Source organism: Pholcus phalangioides, unplaced genomic scaffold (assembly GCF_987345545.1).
Source record: "Pholcus phalangioides strain wild (caught in Gottingen) unplaced genomic scaffold, Ppha-v1.0 ptg000009l_1, whole genome shotgun sequence".
NCBI classification, from domain to species: Eukaryota; Metazoa; Arthropoda; class Arachnida; order Araneae; family Pholcidae; genus Pholcus; species Pholcus phalangioides.
In genome coordinates, this window is record NW_028301602.1 from 47,504,479 (window position 1) to 47,530,152 (window position 25,674).

General features: G+C 40.1%; 1 protein-coding gene across 1 annotated transcript in view; it reads right to left on the minus strand.

The window, feature by feature from the left end:
- Positions 1-1,312: 1,312 nt before the first annotated feature.
- The window catches only part of LOC149083221 (axonemal dynein light intermediate polypeptide 1-like), a 28,535-nt gene continuing 4,173 nt past the window's right edge, over positions 1,313-25,674 (minus strand). The window contains exons 3-5 of the mRNA XM_089236793.1: positions 19,784-19,953; positions 2,661-3,004; positions 1,313-1,454 (exon numbers count right to left, since the gene is read on the minus strand). Coding sequence (XP_089092919.1) covers positions 1,425-1,454; positions 2,661-3,004; positions 19,784-19,953 — 544 coding nt within the window. The 3' untranslated portion in view covers positions 1,313-1,424. The remainder of the gene's footprint in view (positions 1,455-2,660; positions 3,005-19,783; positions 19,954-25,674) is intronic.

Genomic DNA, 25,674 nt, shown 5'->3' on the forward strand with positions numbered 1-25,674 from the left:
ATATATATTGATTCAATTTTTGGGCTTCCGAAACCATGAGACCTTGGGCAAATAGCACTCTTGCGAAAATCGGGCCCTGTCTTAATGTTCCTGTCATTTATGCAAAATATTGGAGATGATGGAAAAATATTATTTTGTCTCCCCCCCCCCCCCACCCCAGAGTTTTCTGTGTCAAGCTGCCACTGCTTTTTTTACAATTACCAAACAGAACGAGCTTTAATTGATTTCTTGTAATTGTAGTTTCATCTGAAATCAGAAGGGCTCGACAAACATTTAGAAGCTTCATCGCTCTTCGGCCGCATATGGGGTCGACACACATAATAGATCCTCTGGACCACAGATATTCAGTAAAAGGGTTCTTACCAAATATCCAATGATTAAATAAAACACTTACTTAATCGAATATTTATAACACCCTCCCCCCCGATTTTTCTGACGAATGAAAATCGAAAATTATAAATTCAGTATTTTTTGTCCGGTGACAGTATATTGCAGTATTTCTTGACCTTTTCCAGTCCGTGGCCTCCTTTAGACAATATTTTCTTCTCTTCCCCTCCTCAGCCAGGAGCGTATTGAATCTAGTCAAAACTGAAATCATAATGAACAAAACTTTTACAAATATGGTCGCTATATAGATCCCTGGGCCAGGTGCGGATCCAGAGGGAAGGCGATGGGCAATCATTCCTCCCAATAGGTGAATTATATGGTCTGACCCGTGAAATAAGTGCCGATCCAACGAACCAGCCCAACCAATCCTGAAATATCACCATTCATCTGCACCTACCGTCGCGAAGAGTTGTGATGAGCGACGAGCTTCCTTTTTACCAAGGTTTCTATACAGGGCCGTCTCAACATCGGGGGTCACCATGCTTGGCTGGTAATAACAACTTACATATTTACATACTTGATCGTGAAGATCTGGTCATGAGGTTTCCAGGTAATGAATTCGAGGGCAAATGAGTTGAGATTTTCAAGGTTCTTCTGAAAGTGGTCACATTTTTATCCTCGCCATATCTCACTTGAAAGATTTATTTCTTCACAGCCAATGTTTTTCACACCTCTCTGTTGCAACCACCCAATCACCTATTGTGGCTTTCCTTTCATTTGATTTTCACTCGTGGCCCGCTTAGAATATCCCATGACCACAAGTGGGAGATGAATATAATGGCCCCACGATGGGAACCAGTCGTTACCAGTGTATTGGATTCCGATCTTGAAGGGATCGAACACTATTTTATGGATTCAACGCATGAAATAAAAGTAAACGTAAATCTTTCAAAAAAATTTCACGAGCCCCCATTTCATTTTCTTTCGCATAATCTTGTCTTTATTACTCGGTAGCAACATCGTTAGACAAAATGCGTGCGGGCGATTCTTCTTTACATTCCAAGGAGTTCGTGATGCGCAACAACCGAAGCCAGTTTTCATTTTCTCGTCATCATATCCAGCTGATCCTGAAAATTGAAAAAAAAAACAAAGAGAACGTTATAGACACCAACGAAAATTGACGACGTGTGTCCTCATTTGTCTGTTTTTTGTGCGGTTAAACCTCGAACACATAAAAGTTTCGTTTATCAGGCAGAGACATCCCCAGAAGATAGTTGCGTTTGTATATTTTCCCCACGTGAGGAACTAAAGAGTGGAATCCTTAATGGAAGTATTTTTATTTTTGTGTGTGCGCCTGATGCGGTATATTTAGTCTGATTTTTCTTTGGATTGATTTGTATTTGGCAGTTTAAAGAATTTCACGCAATGAAAATAATTCAGCCAGATTTGTGGCAGACGAGAAATGAAGAGCATTGGGATTTCTCCGGGAATAATTCAAATAAATACGCCTGGCTTTGGGTCTTTTTCTTTTTGTTCACTCACAAACCGATTGCGAACGCATCGCAGCAGCTTTTCACCGTACGAGAATTCCTTCGATATGCCGATGGCGATCGGAGCCCCACGAACCCTTTTTGTCTTTCGTTCTTTTTTCTCTTCAACCCGAGCATAATTCCATAAGTCTATCTTCGTGGGCAATTTACTGCCGAATGAGTTGCGCCGGAAATATATGCATGCTTACCTAACAGTCTTAAATAGTTACTTAACAGTTACTTAAACAGTCTTAAGTGCGCATCGAGAGTTCTGCGGGAATATTTAGTGCGGCCATCTATTTTTGAACTTTTTCGTTTGTCTCGTGAGCGTTGCTTAGTGTCGCGATAAAATATATCGTGACATCCGGCCTACAGTAGTATATTCGAGCTCAACAAATCAAATCACTTAAGGGCAACGGGTGGCACGAGTAGTGTTGGCTCATCTTAACTGGTCGTCCAGTGGAAGCTACTACGCGCGATAACAGCAGTCTAGCACATTCGTGCCACATTTTATAACTCTTTATATAACCTCATTTTATAACTTTTATAAATTCGGAATGTCCCATGAGCTTTTTGAGAACCTTGGTGATATTGAGAAAAAAACTTTTTCTCGCCGTATTTTTGTATCGCGCGGGCGCTCGGGTAGATCGTGTTCTTCAAAACAAAAAGGTGGATCGCTTCATTCGTTCACCCTCGTGGCTTCTGGACAAAGACATTCGATTTCATCCGACACGATGTGAGAAACATAATATTGTAATGGCGATAAGATACGAGTAACATAATTATGTAGAATGTTGAAGTGACCTTGAGCTGCTCGTTGGTCTTTCTGAGATATTCCATCTTTTCGAGGTGTCGTTTCTCGTTAATAGCCTTCTGTTCGTTGAACGCTTTGTTGGCCTGTTTGATGCGTGTTTCGAGCTCCGTCGTCCGCATCTTGGTATTCTTGAGCTCGGATTCGAGCTCGCGAACTTGCTCTTCGGTGATCCTCTCCTTGCTCTCGGCCTCGGAGAACTTTCGCAGGCCGTAGGCGACGCCGCTTTCGTACAGGGCCTCGTATGCCGCGATGGTCAACTGCAGCTCGTCTCTGACCCTCAGCATCAATGCGCCTCGTTCGGGGCTACGGATCGTCGATTGACGAATCAATTCGTCTACGAACGAAAAAGGAAAGACATTTACACGATTAGCGTCATTGTGTGTGGGAATATTTATACACCTCTATGTTTATTTTTTAAAAAACGACTCGATTCGATATTCCCAAGTTCCGGTCCTGCAATTTCCGGTAAACTGTGATGTAATAATTATGAACAGTGACGATGGCCACCAGCGATAATTTCGCGATTTGTTTATTCTTTCTGTGTATCCAATTATTGGATCTGTCAGTGGCGAACCTTACAACAAACCACTAATGAAAGGAATGCAAAAGTAGATCACATCAACCAAAGTCTAAATTGCGCAAGGCTCAAAGTCTCTGGTCATCTTTTTCGTATTTATTCTAAAATATTTGACCGGGCTCCAGCTATCGCTGAACCTAAAGAGAGAACAATCGAAACAACATCAAGAAGTTCCTATAGATATTAATCGAAATCCGATTTCGATTTCCCGCGATTTTAACATCGATCGTAATACTGACCACTCGTTGGGTCGGAGAGGGGGGGGGGAGAGAGAGTGGCACTGCCTCCCGACTTTCGCGGAAACATTTTTGTTTTCCTTATGACGCGATATTTATTGGCTCCATAAAATAATCATATAATTATAAGACATGGATGGATGCGCAACTTTTTCAGTCCGCGAGCCAGATATACGGTATTTCTGCAGCTCGCGGGCCAGAAAAGCTTGTGTATATATACAGTCAAACCTCGTTAATGAGTCACTCTTGGGAGAGCAAAAATATGATTTAGTAAGCGGAGTGACTCGTTAAACCGGAGTAAGCCATAGCTGTGCCAATTCCTGCCTTAGGACAATTGAGAGTTCCAAAAAGTGACCCGATAAGCGGAGTGACGTATTAACCGGGTGACGCACTAACGAGGTTTAACTGTATACAGTGAAACCTCGTTAATGAGTCACTCTTGGGAGAGCAAAAATATGACAGTAAGCGGAGTGAAACGGAGTAAGCCATAGCTGTGTCAATTCCTGCCTGAGGACAATTGGGACTTCCAAAACCTGACCCGTTAAGCGGAATGACGTGTTAACCGGGTGACGCACTAACGAGGTTTGACTGTATATATAAGCTGACCAAATATTATCTGTATCTTACGGGACATTCTTGTAATTTTGGCTGTCCAAATTTCTTTATGAAAAATATATATGTATGAGCGGGCCGTTCCGCTCATAATTATTCGGTAATTATGTGAATATAAAAGTAATTAGTTGAAATTGTTAATTTATTTAAATGGTTAATTGTTTAAGGATTATTTTGTATTTAAAAGATTAATTGGAAGGTGACTAGATAACAGGTGTGGTATTGAGACTTTGTGTTTGGTAACTTGACTTTGGGTAGTTGTAAAGAACACGTGCAGGGCGGCCACGAGTGATATAAGATTATGTAAGAAAGGAAGAACGTGCTTTAGGCCAACTGCCGATGAAGCACAATTCATCTGGCAAGGTATGAAGCTATGAAATAGAATGTAGGATGGAGAATACATGAATAGTGGATGGCAATGTGGGATGGAAAATACCTGAGTAGTGGATGTCAATAGATTCGGGACCTTCACTGAAAAGAAGATGCAATTCGAACGCAACTTGAAAAGAGAGAGGGTATTGAAGAATGAGGATATTAGAAAGAGATCGAATCGTCATGTATAGGCCACCCTTAAGCAAACTGTCGGTACGACTTTCACACGGGTGTATAACCGTCACCTGGCATGCTCAAGGCTTGGTGACAGGAGAAAGGTGTTTTTCTAAAATACGTGAATAGGAGCTGTTACGGAATGAGATTCGATTCCTGAGGCGTAAGTTAGGGAGAGCGAGAATAATGAAATGGTGAAATTAATGAATGGTAAGGATATTGCTCTCTTAGAAATAGATGTAAGAAAGGAAATATAAATACAAAGCGGCATCGCCAATTAGAGCTCTTGTGCTCTACTTGTAACATGGGGGGTCGACTTAGGTATTGATATGAAGGTGACCGGTGCACGTAGCCATTCTGATTATTTAGGAACGGGCGAATTTTATTAGGGATGAATAGCACCGATCTTCTCCGGAATCGTCACGCGAAAGTCCAATCAAATTGCCCTTGCTTGAGGCCGCAAATTGAAATGTAGCACGGAAAGAAAAATTGCAAGACGGAGCGAATCCGGGGTTCTAAGGAGGAGCCGAAGAGGATGTAAAATCAGGAGGCTGATGATGAAAAGATATAGTAAGAGAGAGATAGAGAGTAGGACGGAGATGGAAAGTCAGAGATAGTAAGAGGGAGTCAGACTCTAGATATAGTGGAGAGTCGCGGAATATAAAAAAGGGATATAGTGCCGCCCTAGAGAAATTGCCGTGCGGAAAAACAGCAGCAGCTAAGATGGCAAGGCGATCACACACGAGGACTGGGGTGAGTACACCACTCTATCGTTTCCTTAACCCGTAATGTCCAGTTAGGTAATTGTTGAATTCGTATATAGTGTGTAATGTCTCAGATAAAGTATAGGGTTAATTGCATTGGTGCTGATCGCATAAAACAGTAATTGTTAAGGAGATACATTACAGTCTATATTGATGTCTGCTGTGTTAAACTTCTCTATTAAATAAATTTTTAAACTTCTAACTTGCCTCCGTGCGTTTAATAACTGTATGTTAATTTGTTTTTATACGTCTATAACACAACGCAATATATTTAAACATGTTGATCGAATCAATAATTGATTAAATACTTAGTAATTAAGTAAAAGTTAGAATGAACGACGGGCTGACATATGTATTATATAGTAAAACGGGTTGTCAATTTTTTTTTTTTTTCGTGAATTGCATTTTTGATTTGCAATGACCACCGCGACTGGAGATTTTCCAGAAATTTAAGCGATAGTTAGCAACTTGCCTTTGACAATTTTTTTTTTTCCTGTAATTGGCAACTTTACTTGCCTTTGACAATTTTCTTTGGCTATAATTGACAACTTTACTTGTTTTGCAATTCTTTTTGACTGTAATGTGCGATTTTACTTGCCTTTAAAAATTTTTCGACTGTAAGTGGATACATGACTGGCATTTACAAATTTCTTTAGCTGTAACCGGCAACTTTATCTGCACTTGACAGCTTTTTCGGCTGTAAACGGAAACTTTACTTACATTTGACAATTTTTGTGGCGATTTATGATGGAAATATGGTCAGTCTAGGAATTTATCGTATTTTGTGTATCGATACTTTCTACCGGAAAAACTTTCCCGCGCCGAATGGAACGCTTGGCACTCGGGCAGGAGAATATGCACCAATGGTGTAAGACGAAATCGCGTAAAGTGAACAAAATTTAACACGGGTAAGGCAGAACACATAGTCAGCGGCCACGAGGTACGGGAGTGCATAACAGGGACTAGCGACGAAAACAATTGTATTGTTTTGTTCTACACCGCACATACTCGACGATCGAGACAGAGGTCACTCAACGAGGTGCGCGACTCAACCAATCCTGTTTGTTTTACCCTCGATCTACTGATCGTCCAGTAATCCTGCGTTTTTAGGCAGGTTTTCTCCGAGCATACAAGAGGAAAACATGGTACTGCATGCCTGTGCACAGACGTTTATATTGTTTAAACGGACGTTTTCAATTGACTTCCAGTAATACGGCACACCCTGCTCTGATATGTGCCGGATCAGCGTGAGTCCGCTATACTTTGATTTGCTCACGGTCTTTTTTTTTCGTTTTCGCACGCTAAAGTGGTAATCTTTAAGCACCGACGATAGTTATTGTATTGAATAGTGATGGCGAAATAAAATCCCAAGAGTATACAATTTCTTCTGCCTGGATGTTTTGTACGACACCTAGTCAGAAGAAATTTTGTCACGTGTGATGACATTACAGTATATGAGACCGAATCTCCCGCGAGGACAAAGCTGCGCCAACATGTTGATGTCACGAATTTAGCGCGCTTGTTTCACGCGTCGAATTATGTGTGACCTACAAACGTGGTCGTCATCTTGAAGATACCACATGATTTAGTGTTTGTTGCATTCGTAATGTGGCGCAAACGACATCAGCTGATCGACGACCACCTGCCACATCCGCTCTCTCTCTCTTCAAGGAAGTAGCTGGTGATACTGGTACACATTCATTATTTTATTTATCAACTAGGGAAAAAGACGCTCCTTTATTCACTCATGTAACATCAAAACTGAAAAAACCGCGTTTCACATTCGTGTTTTTTCCCCATATTTTTGTTTGGACTATGCTTCATAATAAAAGTGTGACTTTTTTTGATCGTTCTTATACTTTTCTTCCAAATACGCCGATTCAAAATACAACTATGGAACTATGAAAAATGTTATTTCTCTCTTCACTTTAATACAAATAAATAAATGCTTGAAAAAATTATGCCCATAAAAAATACGGATATGAAATATAAATAAATTACAGCAACCCAATATAAAAGCATATACAGTCGACGCTCGGTTTTACGAACTTGATCCGATGCTTGTAGTGACGACATAAAACGTAATGAAAACTTAACGATTTAATATACGAAAGAAACATAACGAGGAGGATGACACGTGTATACAAATCGGTGGTATAATTCCAACTGGCATTTTTCTTTTTTTTTACAATCACCAGGAGCGTGAGGAGGGCGCGCCATCTATACAGATAAGAACGCACTACAGCACTCCCCCTCCAGTCGAAGACGAAACATTTAAGAGAAGACAATTTGAATAATAATCATACAAATAATAGAAAAAATTGCAATATATATATACATACACCATACATAATTACGAATCATATAGCTAATTTCGAAGGGTCAATACGAAATCGCACTCTTCGGCCAGACCTGGAAATGTACTGATTTTTGAACGTGTCACATAAATTATTATTTAACATAAAACATGGCTTAAGGCGATCTATGGATACATTTTTATGATTGCCATTAATGTTCAACATAAAATACTTATCAGTTCTTGAAATAACTTCAAATGGTCCGGTGTATGGTTGTTGTAGAGGTTTGCGTACACAGTCTTGTCGAACGAATACTGATGGAGAAGTTAGCAAGTCTGTCGAGATGAAGGGCTTAGACGAATTGTGATGAGAGGTTGGTACTGGTCTCACACGGGAGAAATGGTCTCTCAGTCTCTGCAAGAAGTCATATCGAGGTAGGACGTCTCGCTCATTCGAGTGCCGAAAGAGTTCACCGGGAAGGCGTAGGGCTGTGCCGTATACCAACTCAGCGGTTGATACTTGGAGGTCTTCTTTGATGCTGGAACGTAACCCCAACAGGACTGTAGGTAGAACCTCTGTCCAGTGCTCGTTACCTTTGAGGACACACATCAGAGAGGCTTTGAGATCGCGGTGGAATCTCTCAACCTGGCCGTTACACTTTGGATTGTAGGCAGTGGTGCGGGATTTTTCGATGCCGCACAGCCGTGCAAGAGAGCGAAATAGATCACTCTCAAACTGACGACCTTGATCTGTGGTCAACTTTTCAGGAACGCCAAACCGACACACCCAGGTAGAAAAGAATGTCTCAGCTGTAGTTTCAGCGGTTTGGTTAGACATTGGTACCGCTTCGGGCCACCGTGTGTACCGATCAACGCACGTCAAGAGATACGTGTATCCTTTAGAGGGAGGCAAGGGTCCGACAATGTCCAGATGAACGTGTGCAAAACGAGAATCAGGAACCTGGAAAGAGCCTAAAGGAGACTTGGTATGTTTGATAACCTTCGACTTCTGGCAAGCGATGCAAGTACGACACCAATCTTTGCAGTCTCTCGCAATCGATTTCCAAATAAATCGTTTGCGTACCATACCTAGAGTGGCTTTTATCCCAGGATGGGACAGATTATGCACAGAGTCGAACGCTAGACGTCGCATTGAAACGGGTACATACGGGCGTATATCGTCAGTAGACACATCGCAGTAGATATTAACACCGGAGATATCGAAGCGTTTTAGCTGAAGCCCAGTTTCACTTTGAAGCAAGGTATGCAATTCATCATCATCTGCCTGCGCCCGTGCCAATTCTGCATAATCGATTGTACAAGGAGTGTGGATTTCACAAATTCTTGAGAAAGCATCAGCTATGACGTTACTATCCCCAGGCAAATATCGTAAATCTGTCGAAAACTGACTAATATATTCAAGATGTCTAAGTTGCCGGGGAGAACATTTATCGTTACGTTGTTTGAAGGCATACGTGAGAGGACGATGATCACTGAAAATTATGAAGTTGCGTCCCTCCAAAATGTGCTTGAAATGCTTAACAGCCGAATATATTGCTAAGAGCTCTCTGTCATATGTACTGTACTTTTTTTCAGTCGAACTGAGCTTGCGTGAAAAAAATGACAATGGTTGGGTTTTGTTTCCTATTTGCTGTTGAAGGACTGCACCCAATGAAGTGTCGGAAGCATCAGCAGTCAAAAACAATTTTGCATTCGGAACAGGATGGGCGAGAAGTGCAGCGTTGGCAATTGATTGCTTGCATGACAAAAAAGCGGACTTGGCCTCCTCAGACCAAACTATTTCAGTTTTATCTTTTTTTATCTTGCTTTTTGCTAATTCATGCAAAGGAGCTTGCACCCTGGCGGCATCTTTAAGGAATCTGTGATAGAAATTTACAATTGCCAAAAAACGCTTCAATTCAGTCACTGTTGATGGCAATGGATAATCGAGCAATGTTTGTACTCGATCTGGTAAAGGTGCAATCCCATCGGGAGAAACAAGAAAACCCAGAAAATTAATTTGACGTTGACCGAATACACATTTAGATGGATTGATCACGATACCATAGTCATTTAGTCTTTGAAAAACACGTTTTAAGTCAGCTTCATGAGATTTTTCGTCAATGGAAGCGATTAACAAATCATCGAGATATGCGTAACAACAATCTAAGTCACGAAATGCTTCGTCAATAAAACGCTGAAACGTTTGAGCTGCATTTTTCAGGCCGAAGCACATATAAACATATTCGTATAGCCCAATGGGCGTAATTATGGCGGTTTTGGGAATGTCTTTAGGATTGATTGGTATTTGGTGATATGCTTTTATTAAATCGATTTTTGAAAAAATCTTTTTACCACTCAAGTTGATGGAAAAATCCTGTATATTTGGAAGCGGGTATCTATCTGGGATGGTTATTGCATTGAGTCCGCGGAAGTCCCCACAAATTCTCCATTCGTTGCTTTTTTTGGGTACAAGATGGATGGGACTCGACCAAGGGCTTTTTGAGGGCCGAATTATACCTTGTTGCAACAGTTCATTGAATTGTTTTTTAACAGCTGCAAGTTTTTCAGAAGACAATCTTCTAGCTTTTGCGAAAACCGGTGGTCCCGTAGTCTCGATGAAGTGCATGACAGAGTGTTTCTTTGGAACTGCATTTAGAACTGAGCTGGTAAGCTGAGGAAATTTGGCTAATATGCGGTGGTATGGAGAATCACCAGAGATCGGCGTTAAACCAAAAGAGCCGTTTTGGGATTCTAAACCATTCACTGATAGCGATGTTTCATTATCGATCAAACGAGAATTTTTAACATCTATAAGCAAACCAAATCTTTCCAAAAAGTCGGCTCCAATAATGGGATGTGAAACATCTGCCACAGTGAAAACGAAAGGAAAGTCCCTCCTTAGTCCAAGATTCAGAACTAGATTTTTGTTGCCAAACGTTTGGATTTCGGATCCATTTGCAGCATACAGTGAGAGTTTGTGAGGTTTTGTCAAGTTAGTCAGGCGTTTCGGAAAACAACTGATTGATGCGCCAGTGTCAATTAGAAATCGGAAACCCGTATTAACGTCGATGACAAATAGGCGACTATGGAGAAGGCTTTCGTCAGCTGTCGCCGAAACAGACGAGCCCACTAGTTTTCCTGAAACTGACATGGAAGAATACATTTATGAGCTTTTTCTCCAAACTGCTCATGGTACCAGCAAAGCCTTCCGTTTTTCAAAGCATCGCCGAATTTATTTCGGCTACGAGATTGAGATCGTTTGCGATAACCGCGAGATGGTCTAGGAGATCGCGAAAGCCTTTCAAATGATTGCCGTAGCGAAGCAATTTCGTTTTTCAAATCATCAAACTCTGAAGTGTGAGACACAGCTGAAGTATTAGATGACACATTAGAAACCTCACATATTTTGTCGGCTATTTTCGCTAACCCAATTAACGGTTCACTAGAAGCTTGTAATATTTGTTGGGAGTGCAAAGGTAATCTCTGCATCCAGAGATTTCTCAAAATGTCACTTTCCATTTTACCCTCAGCTAACGTTTGCATTTCGTGCAAAAGCTGGGACGGGCGTTTGTCGCCTAGTTGAAGCTCCTGGAGTAACATTCGCAATTTGGAAGATTCTGATTGTTGAAACTGCTCCAGCACGCGAGTTTTGAGAGTCTCGTACATGTGCTGTTGGGGAGGATTGCGAACGATATTAGAAACATGGTTCAAAACTTTGCAATCAAGAGCTCCTACAACGGCGTGAAATTTAGTTTCATCGGCGGTTATGCCTGCCGTTTTGAATTGTGACTCAATTTGAAGAAACCAAATCTCTGGATTTGCTTCCCAGAACGGAGGGGCTCGAAAGGCAACACGTGAAACTTCAGCTGATGCAATAGGTTGAGCCATGACAAATGCAAGTATGGAGACCGGCAAATCAAGAGTAGAAAGTTTATTCCTCACCTTGAATTTCCAGGAACGTCTCTATATTGGGTAGAAACGAGTAGACTTGGCTTGAAAAAAAAAAAAAAATATATATATAGTATATCCAAAAGACTAGGAGATTAGACAAGTTTCATCTTTGAAGAGCGTACGAACGGAAAGCACAAGGCGCGAAAACGAAATTTAAACGATGGAGAAATTAACTTCAATGTCCAAAATCAGATGCGTCCTATAGGTCACCAGTGATCCGATGCTTGTAGTGACGACATAAAACGTAATGAAAACTTAACGATTTAATATACGAAAGAAACATAACGAGGAGGATGACACGTGTATACAAATCGGTGGTATAATTCCAACTGGCATTTTTCTTTTTTTTTACAATCACCAGGAGCGTGAGGAGGGCGCGCCATCTATACAGATAAGAACGCACTACAAACTGTTCCTCTGTCCCGAACAGCAAGCCATAGGGCTTACGTTAAAATGCGCTCTATTTTATCCGCTCTCGTTTCTATTAATTCTATATTTTAGGAATTTCGTTTTTGTTCTGCTACTTTATGTACGGTTATTTTATTATTACAGCCGCCTTTGAATTCGTTGTAGTAAAAACAGTGGCGGATCATGATTTTGGGAGGCCCCAGGCGCAACCTGATCTGGAGGCCCCCCTATCAGGGACGGATTAAAGGTAGGGGCTGTCACCCCCCCCCCCCCCCCCCCCGAGATCAGAAAAATTAAATGGAAAGAAAAATGTTTTCTACGTTTTTGACTGAATAACAAACCAAGAAAATAAATTTGCTTAAAAAAAGGGGAAAATTCAGAATTTTTTCCAAAAGAAATCAGAACCGTCCTGAAAAATTGAACACATGGTCACAACCACCGCCCCCACCCACAAATTTGCGTTTATCCACCACTGCACCCTTTTGGCCCTAATAAGAACGAGATGGTTCACTAAAATGAACAATATTATGAAAAATCATAACTTTTTTTTTATTTTTGCATCACCAAAACCATAAACACAAAAATAAGATAAGGAAATATAATGATATTCTCTGGTACTAGATGAAAAATAATCACACTCTCATTAAAAAAAAAAAAATCACAGTAAAATTCTGCATCATATTTTTAGTAATCTAAGATGTCCGTCCTGGTGCCTTCCTTCAGCCACACGGCAAAAATGGAGATCCGTCATAGTTTTAATAATTTAATATTACTGATTAATAAAGATTTGATAATATCTCAAATATAATATATTTGATTTGATATAAAGATACTGATAATATTTAATAGAAAAACATTTCTTCAATAGAGGGAATAGAGGGAAGAAATTATATCGGAGTAAATATAAGAATTATATTTTTAATGGAAGAAATTATTTCAGAATGAATTAAAATTATTGTCAATGAAAGAAATTATTTAAAAAAATTTTTTTAGAAATTATTATTTTTATTTGTTTATTCTATTTTATTTTTACTATTATTATATTGATTATTATTATTTTCTCTTTCAGCCACCTCGTTGGGCACTCTGCCTGTTGTGGCCTTTGCCTTTGCATTATTTGTATTCAGAGTGAATAAAAATCTTCTATATTATGCCCCCCCCCCCGTTTCGTTTAATAACGAAAAATGCCACTGTATAACATTGTGGCCCGCGTACTTTATAAAATGTTTCAATATGGCCTGCTATGCCTCAAAGGTTGAAGACCCCTGCAGTAGACTCTCGCTAATCCGGTACGTATTACACCACGGTGTGCCAGATTTTACCAAAATTGCTGGATTAACTTTGAAGAAACCCATTGAAATAATATATGAAATTTCGTGCAAAGACATAGTCAGGACTTGATCAGCAATTAAGAAATATTAGAACGTGTTAAGGGGGTTAGGGCATCAGGAGAAAAGTGACACCACACCACCTAAATATCCTGGACTACTGGACGTGCTGGATTAGAGCACGACCGAATTCTCGAGAGACTACTGTAGTTGAATTGAAATGCTCAAATAAAAATTTATCAGATAATTTATATATTTTTAGTTTTGCTTACCGTTATTTTTGGAGATTCTGCAATCTAAATCCTAAAGGAAATCTTGAGGATCGGCATGAAAATTTTTTTCATTACAATAACACACATTACAATTACATTAACAATAAACACTTTTCGGTCTGACACAAAGATGTTGTCTACCCAAGCCTCCTTGACCAATCCAAAAATGTAGCTCTTTTTTTTAGAAAGAAGGAAAAGAAACCCCCTTGATTTTTTTCAGCCGGGGAGGGAGTGTTAAAAGAGCAACAGAAAAATCACGTGATTCAGAATGCATGTCATTCAGCATTCATTTCAAACCCCACTTTTCTTTTGTCATATGGTCGTATGGTTCCAGTCATAGATTGCAAATGTATATGTTGTTTGAACCAGCTTATAGTATTTCATTCAAACAAGTGGGAGACAAAATCACAATAAGAGCTCTACTACATTCATTTTAATTAGTACGAGTGTCTCTTCCTGTCGATGTCGCCGCTTGCCGATAGCCATCTTGCCATCCATTATACTGTATACAAAAGCTTACACCAAAGCTGTCGTATTATCGGCGCCCATGAAAGCATTTAATACTGTGGAATGAGACATCTGTTTATGCCTTCACTACAATTTTCATTTCGGACAGACATTAGGACCTGCTGTTCTCATCCCTCCTCCTGCTTGTGCCCTTAGGGAAATACTGTTTGAAAATGACCCTCCCTGAATGATCGCTTTACAATGTCTCTTCTTTCTTTGTCGGGGAAGAACTGGCCCTTGAGAGCTGCGTCTTGTAAATTGTTCTTTTCTTTCAGTTCCCGTTTTTCTTCCATAACTCATACGTACAGTATACAAAAAATAACAAAAATAAAAAATAAAAAAAAATTGCGGTTGAAAAAAAAATGGAGAGCAGATACTGTACTTAGTTCAAGAGATTTGTTGATGCGCATGTAAATTCATATGTAGGATGAAGCACACAACTATTTGGAGGCCCCCCGCTCTGCCGAGGCCCCAGGCGCGCGCCTCATGCGCCTGTGCGGTAATCCGCCACTGAGTAAAAAGTCAACTTCAATTGTCTTAATACCATGAAGCGAAGATGCGTCGACAACGTAATTCACTTCTTTGCGCATTATGATTGGTTGATCTGGTGGTTTGAGAAATGGTATGATACATGATACATTAGCTCAGGGGTTCTCACCCTTTGCTCCGCGGATCTCTCCATGGATGGAAAATAATGAAATTAATTAATAAATTGCCATAGAAATTACGGACTAGAAATGGCTCTCCGAAGAAAAAAAGAGAAAAAAAATGATAATCGCTTCATTAGCTTATTGATAAATCGGCCTTTTGATAAGGCCAATGAGAAGATCATTTCTGAGCCGATCAGACTATATCAGCCAACTGTTGTTTGTCTACTTTCCTCTTCACAAATCGCAATGTCAACAAAACGGAAAAGATTGTGCTTGACTTTGTACGAAAAAAACTATTTTGAAAGAAATTATTGCGTGAACTCTTACAAAGACATAAATTGCCAAAAAGTACGGTATTCTAAAAAATTACATCGAGTTCTCTAATCGAAAATCCTCAACAGAGCGTTTCTGTGGCAAGTGATTCCAAGCGGCCGGCGTTCTACTATTTCGAAAATATTTCGGAGAAGCGAAATTTTACCCTACATCAATTCCACGGAATCTTATATTTAACAAAATCTTTTGATGAGGAAAACAAAAATGAGTGACTTTTATGGAAATCATCAATAAAGGTGAATGACTAACTCCCTCATTTTTATTTCCGGAATTTTCATCATTGTCTGTCTCATTTACGTACTCTCGATTTTACGAACTAATTATCAAGTACGTACGGGTTCGTGAGAACGAGCTTCGACTGTATCGCCAAAAAAAAATAATAATAATGATTATATATATAATACTAATATACTATAATAATATATAATACATTGCTCGTAAAAAAGATAATCGTTGTCTTATCTAAGTATGGATAGCTTATCGATTTTTTATCCAGCTATGTCATTTTAAACGTATCAAATGTGTCAGAATTGAATTAATTCGTTAACACTGGTTTCTTCTATCTTATGCCTCAAATGTCTTCGTAGTGGATAAATAGTTGGGGGCGATTAGTATATGTGTTACGGTAAATGTGATAAATCGGTAAATATATATATACACTAGCTATAATAGCCGGTTATTATGCATAATAGCCAATATAATCGGTGATTATACATAATATCAAGCGTCGTTAGTTATAGTTAAGGCTTGTCATAAAAGAATAAAAATATTGGTGTCGCTTAACGTGAGTATAGATTGTAAATGGGGAAAAGGAAAGTGTAGAAAGGAATGACAAAATGCAAAATAGGATGTCTATACTGATAATAAGTATGCTTTTACTGTATTGGGGAAAATCGAAAATTTGATTTAGAACACCAACCGTGCGTGTGGGTTTTACTAATGAAATATATCTCGAAATGAGAGGCATTACACAAATATAGATTTGATGAGCGAACGGAAAAATAAGCTTCAATATTGAAAAAGTTATTAGAAACTATATTTTTATTCGTTTTGTGTTACCAAATTTTGAACAATATATTTTCTTGCTCTCTATAAACAATGTTGATATATACTAGGGGCGTAATGAGTAATACAGTTCAAAATTATGCAATTACACTTAATAAAATCCAACTTTAAGATAAATGTAAAAACTACAAATGATAAATTCTATTTCTTCCTGGATGTACTGTTGCTTATAACCACCCAATCACCTTGAGCCCACCTGTTGCTACTGCTGGTTGTTTGGATCTCCGGCTTTCCCCCCCCCCCCCCCCCGATAGCAAATCTTACATTGTCGTGAGCGGAGTGAGCAGGAGGACAAACCTGTGTGAATGTATCAGTTCAAGGCGTAGATCAAACTCGCACAGTCCCCATCATGTGATGCAGTAACCGAAGAAAAAGCAAGTATCTTGGATATTGCACATGCACGTGACGATTGAAACGGAGTGTCGTGGACCATCTGGAGCCATCTTGTGGTGTGGAAATTGACGGGTAGTAGATTTTGTCGATGCCACACTGATGTTTAGGAGATCGAGGATATAATGCAAACACTGCCCGAATATGTTTGTCCAGCATCGTGAAGAAGGTCTTAGTTGAACCTGAAGTATGTACGCTAAATAGTGTTCTGATGAATTGTTTGAGGTGCTACGCATTGGAGGTGATGTTCATACAGTTTGCTTAATTTCATTATTTGAGTGCGAGGATCTATGAAAAATTTGAAGAAATTATCACTCTTAAGTTTTCGAACCCGGAGATCCCGAAAACGTGGACCTGTTTCTCTCGTGTCTACATGGTGAACCGTGAAGAAATTGGCAGAAAAAAAATCACTCACGCTACATCTTTGGCGATTCGAAAGGTCTTTGCCTTTCCGCCAAGCTGGGTTGCGTGCGACCTGAGATTCGTTCAAGATCATTTCAAACCGCTGAAATCCAGTCCGAACCAAGATTATAATAGAGCTTTGGCGTTGAATCGCCCACTTTTCACTACGGAGACAGTAAGTTTGTGTATATTTGTTCTGAAACCACTGTACTAATTACAGATGCAGGTTTCTTGTAGAATTAAGTACAGTCGAATCCCGTTATAACGAACTCCAAGAGACCGGAGAAATTGCTTCGTTATAACGAAATTTCATATTGTAAAGGAATTCCAGGTTTTTGCATTGCTCTTTTGTAAACTTATCTGGGGGGATTAGAAAAGTGTTCGTTAAAACGAGATTTTCGCTATAACGGTATTCGTTAAAACGGCATTAGACTATTATTAAACTTTATTATTATTATCTATTATTAAACGTCGCCAGGAAATATGTTGGTACCAATAAACTGTCTCCAGAAAAACGCATGCCAATCAAGCGCATGTGCGTTCTGACAATGTTCGACATGCTCAACACTGCAGCGAGACGCTTTACTAAAACCATATTGAGGGAGTTCTTGCGAGATATGGATTATAGCCGACATACAGTTCAGCGCGCTCTTGCGGCGAACACACACACATTTAATGGGGAGCAGCAATATACGTATCAATTTTGCAATCGGGCGTCGAGTCCAAAAAAAAAATTGTTTAATGCAGATTCACGCCTATAATGGCATGAAAAGGTTGTTGTTCATTATATCGGAATACAATCGTGAAATTTGTTAAATACGATGTCGTTATATGCAGGTGCGTGTGCAAAATTCGTCATATGATCGTTGATTATATCGGAATCCGATTGTAGGATTCGTTAAATAGGAGTTTATTATATTGGGGTCTGATTGTATACGCACAAAAGCTTGTGAAAATTCGTTAAATCAAAGAATTTTTTTGAATGAGTTCGTGAAATCGTTGGACAATCGTAAAATTTGGAAAAATGACAGTTAAATCCGGGTACGATCGTAAAATTTGTGAAACAGGAGTTCGTTGCATGGAAGTCCGATTTCAGAATTCGTCGAATTGAAGTTAATTATAGGAGGTTGTTTCGGTTGCGTTCGGAAAGATTCGTTAAATCAAAGTTCGTTGTATCCGGTTCAGACTAACGAGTACGGTCATGTAAATAAAAAATCTTATCGCGGCAATGTTTATTATATTTACCGATACGAAATGGTGATTATGTATTATAACCGGCAAATGTGATGAATTTAGTACGATTTATAAAGTTTGCGAACGACGCTTGAATATTATGCATACATAAACACAGGTAGAAGTGATAAATTTTGGGAAATTTATTAAAAAGGTCAGCGATTATGCATAATATCCAGTTTATTATACAAAATAATGGGATTTACCGTAGCACATATACGAGGCATGTTTTAAGTAAGTACCGTTTTGAAATTCTGCCGCTGCGGTCGGCATTCCGCACACACGCGCTGTGTACCTACATCTATTGACAAACCACAGACGCCATTACGGAAACATTGGACCGTGTTTAAGTTTGTTCGTGAGTATTTAAAATGCCTCCGCAGATTAAGAATGCCTCAAACTGTGAAATAAGCGCTGTGATTCGTTTTCTCAGTGCTAAAGGCGTGAAAGCGGCTAAAATTCATCGTGAGATCAGTGAAGTGTATGGAGGAAACATTATGAGCAATGGAATGGTGCGGAGATGGGCTAGAGCTTTTAAAGATAGCCGCACAAATGTTCATGATGACGAACGAAGTGGGCGACCTTCTGTCATTACTGAAGATTTGGTGCAGAAAGTTGACGAAAAATCGAGGGAGAACAGACGCTTTTCGTCATTATCTAATGAGTTTCCTCAAAGTTCCAGAAGTGTTTGTTCTCTATGAAATTGTGACCGAACACTCAAATTATCGAAACTTGTGTAATCAAAAACTAAAGGCGTGGCATGTTGAGTAAGGATATCGTTTTGCTTCATGACAATGCCCGCCCACACTTGGCTAATCGAATCGAAGATCTCGTCGCCTCATTTCATTGGGGACAACTTGATCACCCTCTTTACAGCTCCGACCTAGCACCTAGTGACTACCTGCATTTGAAGAAGCATATGGGTGGTCAGCTCCATGACGACGATGATGATGTCAAAAAGGCTGTGTTGCTGCGGTTGTCAAATCAGGGGGGCAGACTTCTATGAGGATGAGATTCAAAAGCTGGTTATACGATACGATAAATGCCCTAATATTGGTGGAAATTATGTTGAAAAGTGGATTAAGGTACAGGCTTTCATGTAAAAAAAAAGTTATTAAGGAAAGTCAACTTTTCTTTTCATTTCAAAACGGTACTTACTTAAAAAAACACGCTACGTAGATACTGTATTTACGTATTGATGTTTCTGACTTTTCACCGTGTATATATTTCTACTAGAGATTCTTACATACATGAAAAAAAATTTTAAAAATGTTCTTTATTCTTATTTTTCTTTCAAGTTTTGTTTCTCCTTCAAGCTTATAATTTTGCGTTAGATATTCTTATTAGTGATTTCTGACATGTCTGAAGATTCCCAACTTCTGTAAAATTTTTTATCACACCGTACATTGAATCAGTTGATATTTTTATTCCATTTGTTTTTTTTTTAGAATGTACATGTACGGAAACCTGGAAACCACGTAAAACTGATGAAAACATGAAAAAAAAGGAAGGCGAATCTCATAAGAATGCGTGTACGTACCGAAGCATTGGTCATACAACTCTCTTCTGATTGGACAGAGGCCAACAAGCCTGGCTTTTCTTTTTTCCAGATATTCGTTCAGCGATTTCTCCAGATTCAGGACGTCTTCGCGTGTCGCTGGTTCTCTGGACACCTGCAATCGATAATTTCCGTCCTCCCTTTCCACTTCTCTGCCAAAATTCGTTGTACATCAAAAAGTTACAAGTGCATAAAAAAACTGAATCACTCGAAATACATGCGGCTTAACGGACACTTTTTTGAATCTCTCAATATGATTCGATATATTTTACCATTTATTAACAGTCACTCCCCGCTATCCGATTAAATTTTCGGTCCCATGCGCGTCTGTTCTCGAAGGGTTCCGCTGTATTAATTACAACGTTATAGCTCTCCCGAGTTCAGCGATGGTTTCATTGCATCTCGATAGTCTTATTTTGTATGAACGCGAGAGCTAATTTGATATAGAATTATTGATGGCTGCTTGAAAGCATTCGCACCACCCGAATCGAGATTTGAACCCAAACCTGTCGAACCAAGGATTGGACACGCATTCATTGATATTGTCTTTGAACTGAGCGTATATTTTGTAATCTTTCTTTCAAACCGAGCACAACTCAGGTCTATCACCATTTATGGGCGATTTACCACCTAGTGAGTTGTGCCGGAGGTGTAACTGTGTATGTACCTAACAGTCTGAGTGCATATGGAGTGTTGTGTTTGATTTTTCAGTGCCGCCATCTATATTTAAGAAGGGAAGTGAGTGATGTGTCATGATTGAATTACATTGGTGCTGTTTTTAGGTCTGTTGCTCTCTGTGGCGAGACTTTAAACGGGGAAATCGGCTCGCATTTGCGCCTTGAAGTAGGGAATCACAGAAAACCGACCACCACTATGGTGACGGAGGGGCTCGAACCCGGATCCTCGCGATGCGAGTCCGTCACTATGACCACTCGACCACCATAGCGACTATTTTGTAATCGTAGTGTATTTCGTAAGAACTTACATATTTTGCTATAAAACCAACACTCAAGAAAATACAAAATTTCGAAAACTAAATTGCGTGGCCCTTTAAAAATAGATAGAAGGAGGGCGGGGAGGGGGGGGGGTTGGATGAAACGCGGAATCGGTAAATTATTGTGTGACAGCCGAATGTTTCATTGCGGCGGCAGCTGTCGTCGTTAGATTCAATATTAGATGCAAAGGCCGAAGTAGATAGATATAAACTGGCAGTGACGTCCAACTTTTTAATCAAGCTCTTTTAATTGCGGCTTATGGCCTGCGGGCGATGATTTATTGATTTTGCCCTGCCCTCCGTCTACACTTCTAAACTCACTTAACTGTTCGGTTGCTTTCTTCCTTATCGCACATAACGCTGCCCTCGATTCTCAGAAGGGGCACCAGATACGGGGCAAATGTGTTTTCCCAGTCTCCGAAAACCAGTTATTACTTTTTGATTAACATTTCTTTTTTCTTTCAACTGCATATTTTGTTTTTGTTTGCCCCGAACCTATTAAAAAAGAAAAGAAATTCTAACACATCTCTCGCGATGTCTTTATTCTTTTATAGGACGGCAAAGAAAACACAACTCGAAATGGCGAGAACGACGACATTCTACTGGCCCTCGTCACGATCATGAAAATATTCGTGTCGAGCAAAGAATTCGTCTTAATCTTTATTCCATCGCAATTTTTTTTCTGTTTGCCTCGTCCTCGAATTCGCCTTTTTTGCAGGGTTTTTTTTTTTTCTTTTATCTCCAAATGTTCCTAATTTTCTCGAGAAGTCCAGCTTCTCGTCGGAACCGCTCTCGGTGATGTGCGACTGATGCAGTTGCACCGGGCCCTGCGCTTTGAGGGGCCTTGTACTCACGGTAAACAATTGAAGGCTTTCGCCAATTCTGAAATTATTTCTCGCATTAATTCTCAATTTTTATCAATTCTGTATTTTTTCTACGGTTATTTTTGAATTTTCATCAATTTGTTTGTTAATTTACATTTAATTGTGCGTTCAATATTTTTGTATGTATATTTCTCCGCATTCATGTATATTCTAAAATGGTAGATGCCGATTTCAGTTCCCCCCGCAAAGTATATGTACTTAGTGGCCAAAAATTAGTAACACCTCTCACTCAAACTTCGACTCGTCCGTGCAGCACGTGCGCTAGCGTAATAAACCAGATTTGCTGATAAAAAGCTTCCTCTTGGTCAGAAGCACTAGTTAACGTTGCAATTTGCCTGTTCATGTGGAAAACAAGAGATTTTGAGTGACTCTGACCGTGGAATGATTGTGGGCGCCAGAAGGGGAAGTACCAGTATCTCCGAAGCCGCTAACCTCCTTGGCTTTTCTCGTACAGTAGTATCTCGCGTCTTCAAAGAATGGCACCTAAGCCAAAAACTTCAAGCGTAAATCGCTTGTGAACGAAAGAGGTGCCAGGCGACTGACACTCATTGTGTGCAGCAACAGAAGAGCTACAACGAAACAAATTGCAGCGCAATACAACTCAGTATCATCGCAAAGCATATTCGTACGCTCTAAAAGACGTATCTTGAAACGAATTAATTATAATAGCCGGTGACCAAAAAGAGTCCCTTTGATTTCGCTGCAAAACTGTAGAAAATTGCTTTTGTGGGCTAGAGAATGCCAAAATTGGACACTTGATGAATGGAAGAATGTTGTCTGGTCTGAGGAGTAAAGACCTCTTCTCTATGACGTTGATGGCAGGATCCATGTGTGGCACAAGCAGCACGAAGCCATGGATCCGGCATGTCACATGACAACTGTTCAAGTGGGTGGCGACGGAATCATGATCTGGGGGAGCATTTTCCTCGTGTACTCTTTGTCCCTTATTTCCATTGGGAGCATCCGTCAATGCCAGCGTCTACCTCCACATCGTTGCTGACCACGTGCGTCCGCTTATGGTCATGTTTCCTGATAATGATGACGGCTATTTCCCAGCAGGACAATGCAACCTCCCACGGGGCTGTAATTATCTCAGATTGGTTTAAGGAACATGATTCATTGTTTTAATTGCTTCAAAGGTGTCCCCCCCCCCCTACTCAGTAGCCCAATTTCAGCCAAATTGAGCATTTGTGGGACGAGGTTGAAAGGTCTGTTAAGAACTCCGAAGCTCCTATTCTGAGGGAATTGAGAGCTGCCATTTCGTTAGCATGGGCAATCCTCAACGGCCCCTTGGCTCCTCAACGGTTTCAGCAACGTAGAGTCCATGCCCTGAAGAATATCTGCTGTCATCAAAGCCAGAGGAGGTCCCACACGATATTGTTGGTGAGTAGCAGGGTATTTTTATATTTTTTGCCATTGGGTGTAAAATCGGGGCAAATGGAGGTCCTAAACATTTTTGGTGCCTCCAATTGGTGAGACGCACGTGACCTCGTTGTTATTTTCGCACCGGGCCCCGTATCTGGTAAACACGGCCCTGTTTATCGTCATATAGAATTCGAGTTTAGAACAAATTCATTCTAATCGCAAATAATCCAATTCCTGTTGAATCGATGAGCACCGAGTCATTCACAATTTACTCGCAATTCTGTTGAATTTGGCATGTGCGACGACAGGATCATCAAGTCACTTTCTGGCACAAAATCACCGAGGGGGGGGGCAACTCGATTTTCGATACACTTTAAAAGAAAGGACATTGATAGATCCAAGTTCGTTTTAGCTTTCACTCCTTTCAGTTTTAAAGAGATCAGTCTATTTTGATATTCGCTAATCATTATTCCAATCGTGCTGTTAATGCAGTATTTCTCAACGTTTTCAACCCATGTTCCTCTTTGGACCGTACTTTCTTCTCGTATCTCCCATGTTCAAAGCCTCCTACCTTCATCCAAAAGCGGGTGACGACCCCTTCTACTTATATAATTGAATAAAATCGAAACTACATTTATGATGAACAAAAATTTCATAAATAAGATCGATCTCTGGAATCCTGGGCCGGACACCGATCCAAAACGTGGGTGATCATCCCACCCAAGAGCCGAATTATGTGTTTGCGCGAAATACGGGGCGATCCAACGAACCTGCACAATAAAGCAAACCCCCCCCCCCCCCCCCGACACATCACCCTGGGCTAGAATTCCGTGAGATTTCTTCTTGGGATGTTATGCAAGGCCGTCTCAACATCGTAGGTACACGGGAAAAGTGATGTTTTGGGCCCAATACTTCGTTGGAAGTAACAGTTTACATATTTACATACTTTGATTAGAAACTCATAGTATCAGATCTCATCTTGTTGGCCCACTGTGATGGATATGAGGGCCCGGGTCACCTTACGGGTCCGGGGCCCATGGATTCTGTGGGAAGCTCTGCTGGATTCTGAAAGTAGTCAAATTTTTTCACCTTACTTACTTCATTATAAAACCTTATTTATCTCTTCATAGTTCTCTGTGTTTCCCTTCATCACTTGTCGTGCCTCTCCTTTCATCGGATTTTCACCCGTGCCCTCTCCCGTGAGGATATCCCAGGACCACAGCACGTGATCCCCCAGGTTAAGAAGTTAACCACTGGGTTAACTTGTTCCGGAGCAGCAGTTTCATTTTCGGTTCATTCTCTTCTTGAGGAAAGATATTAATCGAGTTCTCACCTCTGTGAATGCGAAATTCAAATTTCCTCTCTTCCCGATGTTTTCACCCACTAGAAATTAGCCGTGCCTTTGACTTGACTTTCCATCGACCTTTCGGTCGAGAACGATTGCTTACAGCAATTTAATACATATCCTTATACTGTTTTTTAAATGATGGAAGATATATTCTCTGATCACAATAATTTCAGTTATATATCTGCTTTCTCTCCCCCCCCCCCCTCCCTCCCCCATGATGATGTCACCACGAGTAGAATAGAACCCAACGTCCCAGATATCACGCCGCCGTTGTTAAGGTAAGCAGTAGCAGAGCCCTTATTGCTAACCATCAAATGTTAAGGTAGATTCGGCTAAAGTTTCGCCGACTTTTTTTAAAATCAATGCTGATAACGTCATCGGAGGGATGGCAACTTTAAAACATTTTGAACGCGGTGTGTTATGTCGAGTTCCGACAGGAAAAACTGCAGCGGGGGTGAGACGCTGGTGGATTGGAGTGAGGGGAGGGCACAAATTATCTCTTGCACAAAAAAGTTCTACGCATCTTTATTCCAAAAAGTACTTTTTTTAATTTAAAGGAATCGACTTAAAATAAAGTTGTTTTTTCTTTTTCTTCACTTTTATTTTCATTTTTGATTGCTTTGATTGGGGGCGGGGAACACCTCTCATATCACTTGCGTCTGTATGCAGTATAGAGCAACCTTTTTGATGACAATTGACGATGTCCCATATTTTACGGATTGTTATTTAAGATCCCAATTTACCGAATTTTATTTTTCTCTATGAAATATGGTCCTCGGATCATTTGAATATTTTTTCCTGAAATACATTTTTGTACTGCGATTTGTAGCAGTTCTTTATTTCCACACCCCTCAGTAATTAAGAAATAGCGTTTAAAGTGATAAATTGCAGTTTTTTCAAAATTTAGTAATATCCCGTATTACGATCGCAATTCCCTGCATTGCCCTCGATGATGTATGGTAAATCTCAGTATGAAGTTATAATTTTACCTCATCCAGAGGTTAGCGCACCAACCTCTCGATGAGTATAAAAAACAAGGCTGCCATTCGGAATCGGCAATAAGTTGTAGGTCCCGGTCTAATTAGCCCTCGTGTGCAAAAAATGACCGTGGTGCGACAAAAATGATCAAATGAGTTATAATTTTATTTAAACCCATGTGAATATTACTGATATCAATTAGAACGGGTGAATAATTTTTATCTAGTCTGACTGCGAACCACCCATACCATCGTCGTGGACCATACGTTGAGAAACGTTGTTGTAGTACAATGCGGGGGAATAT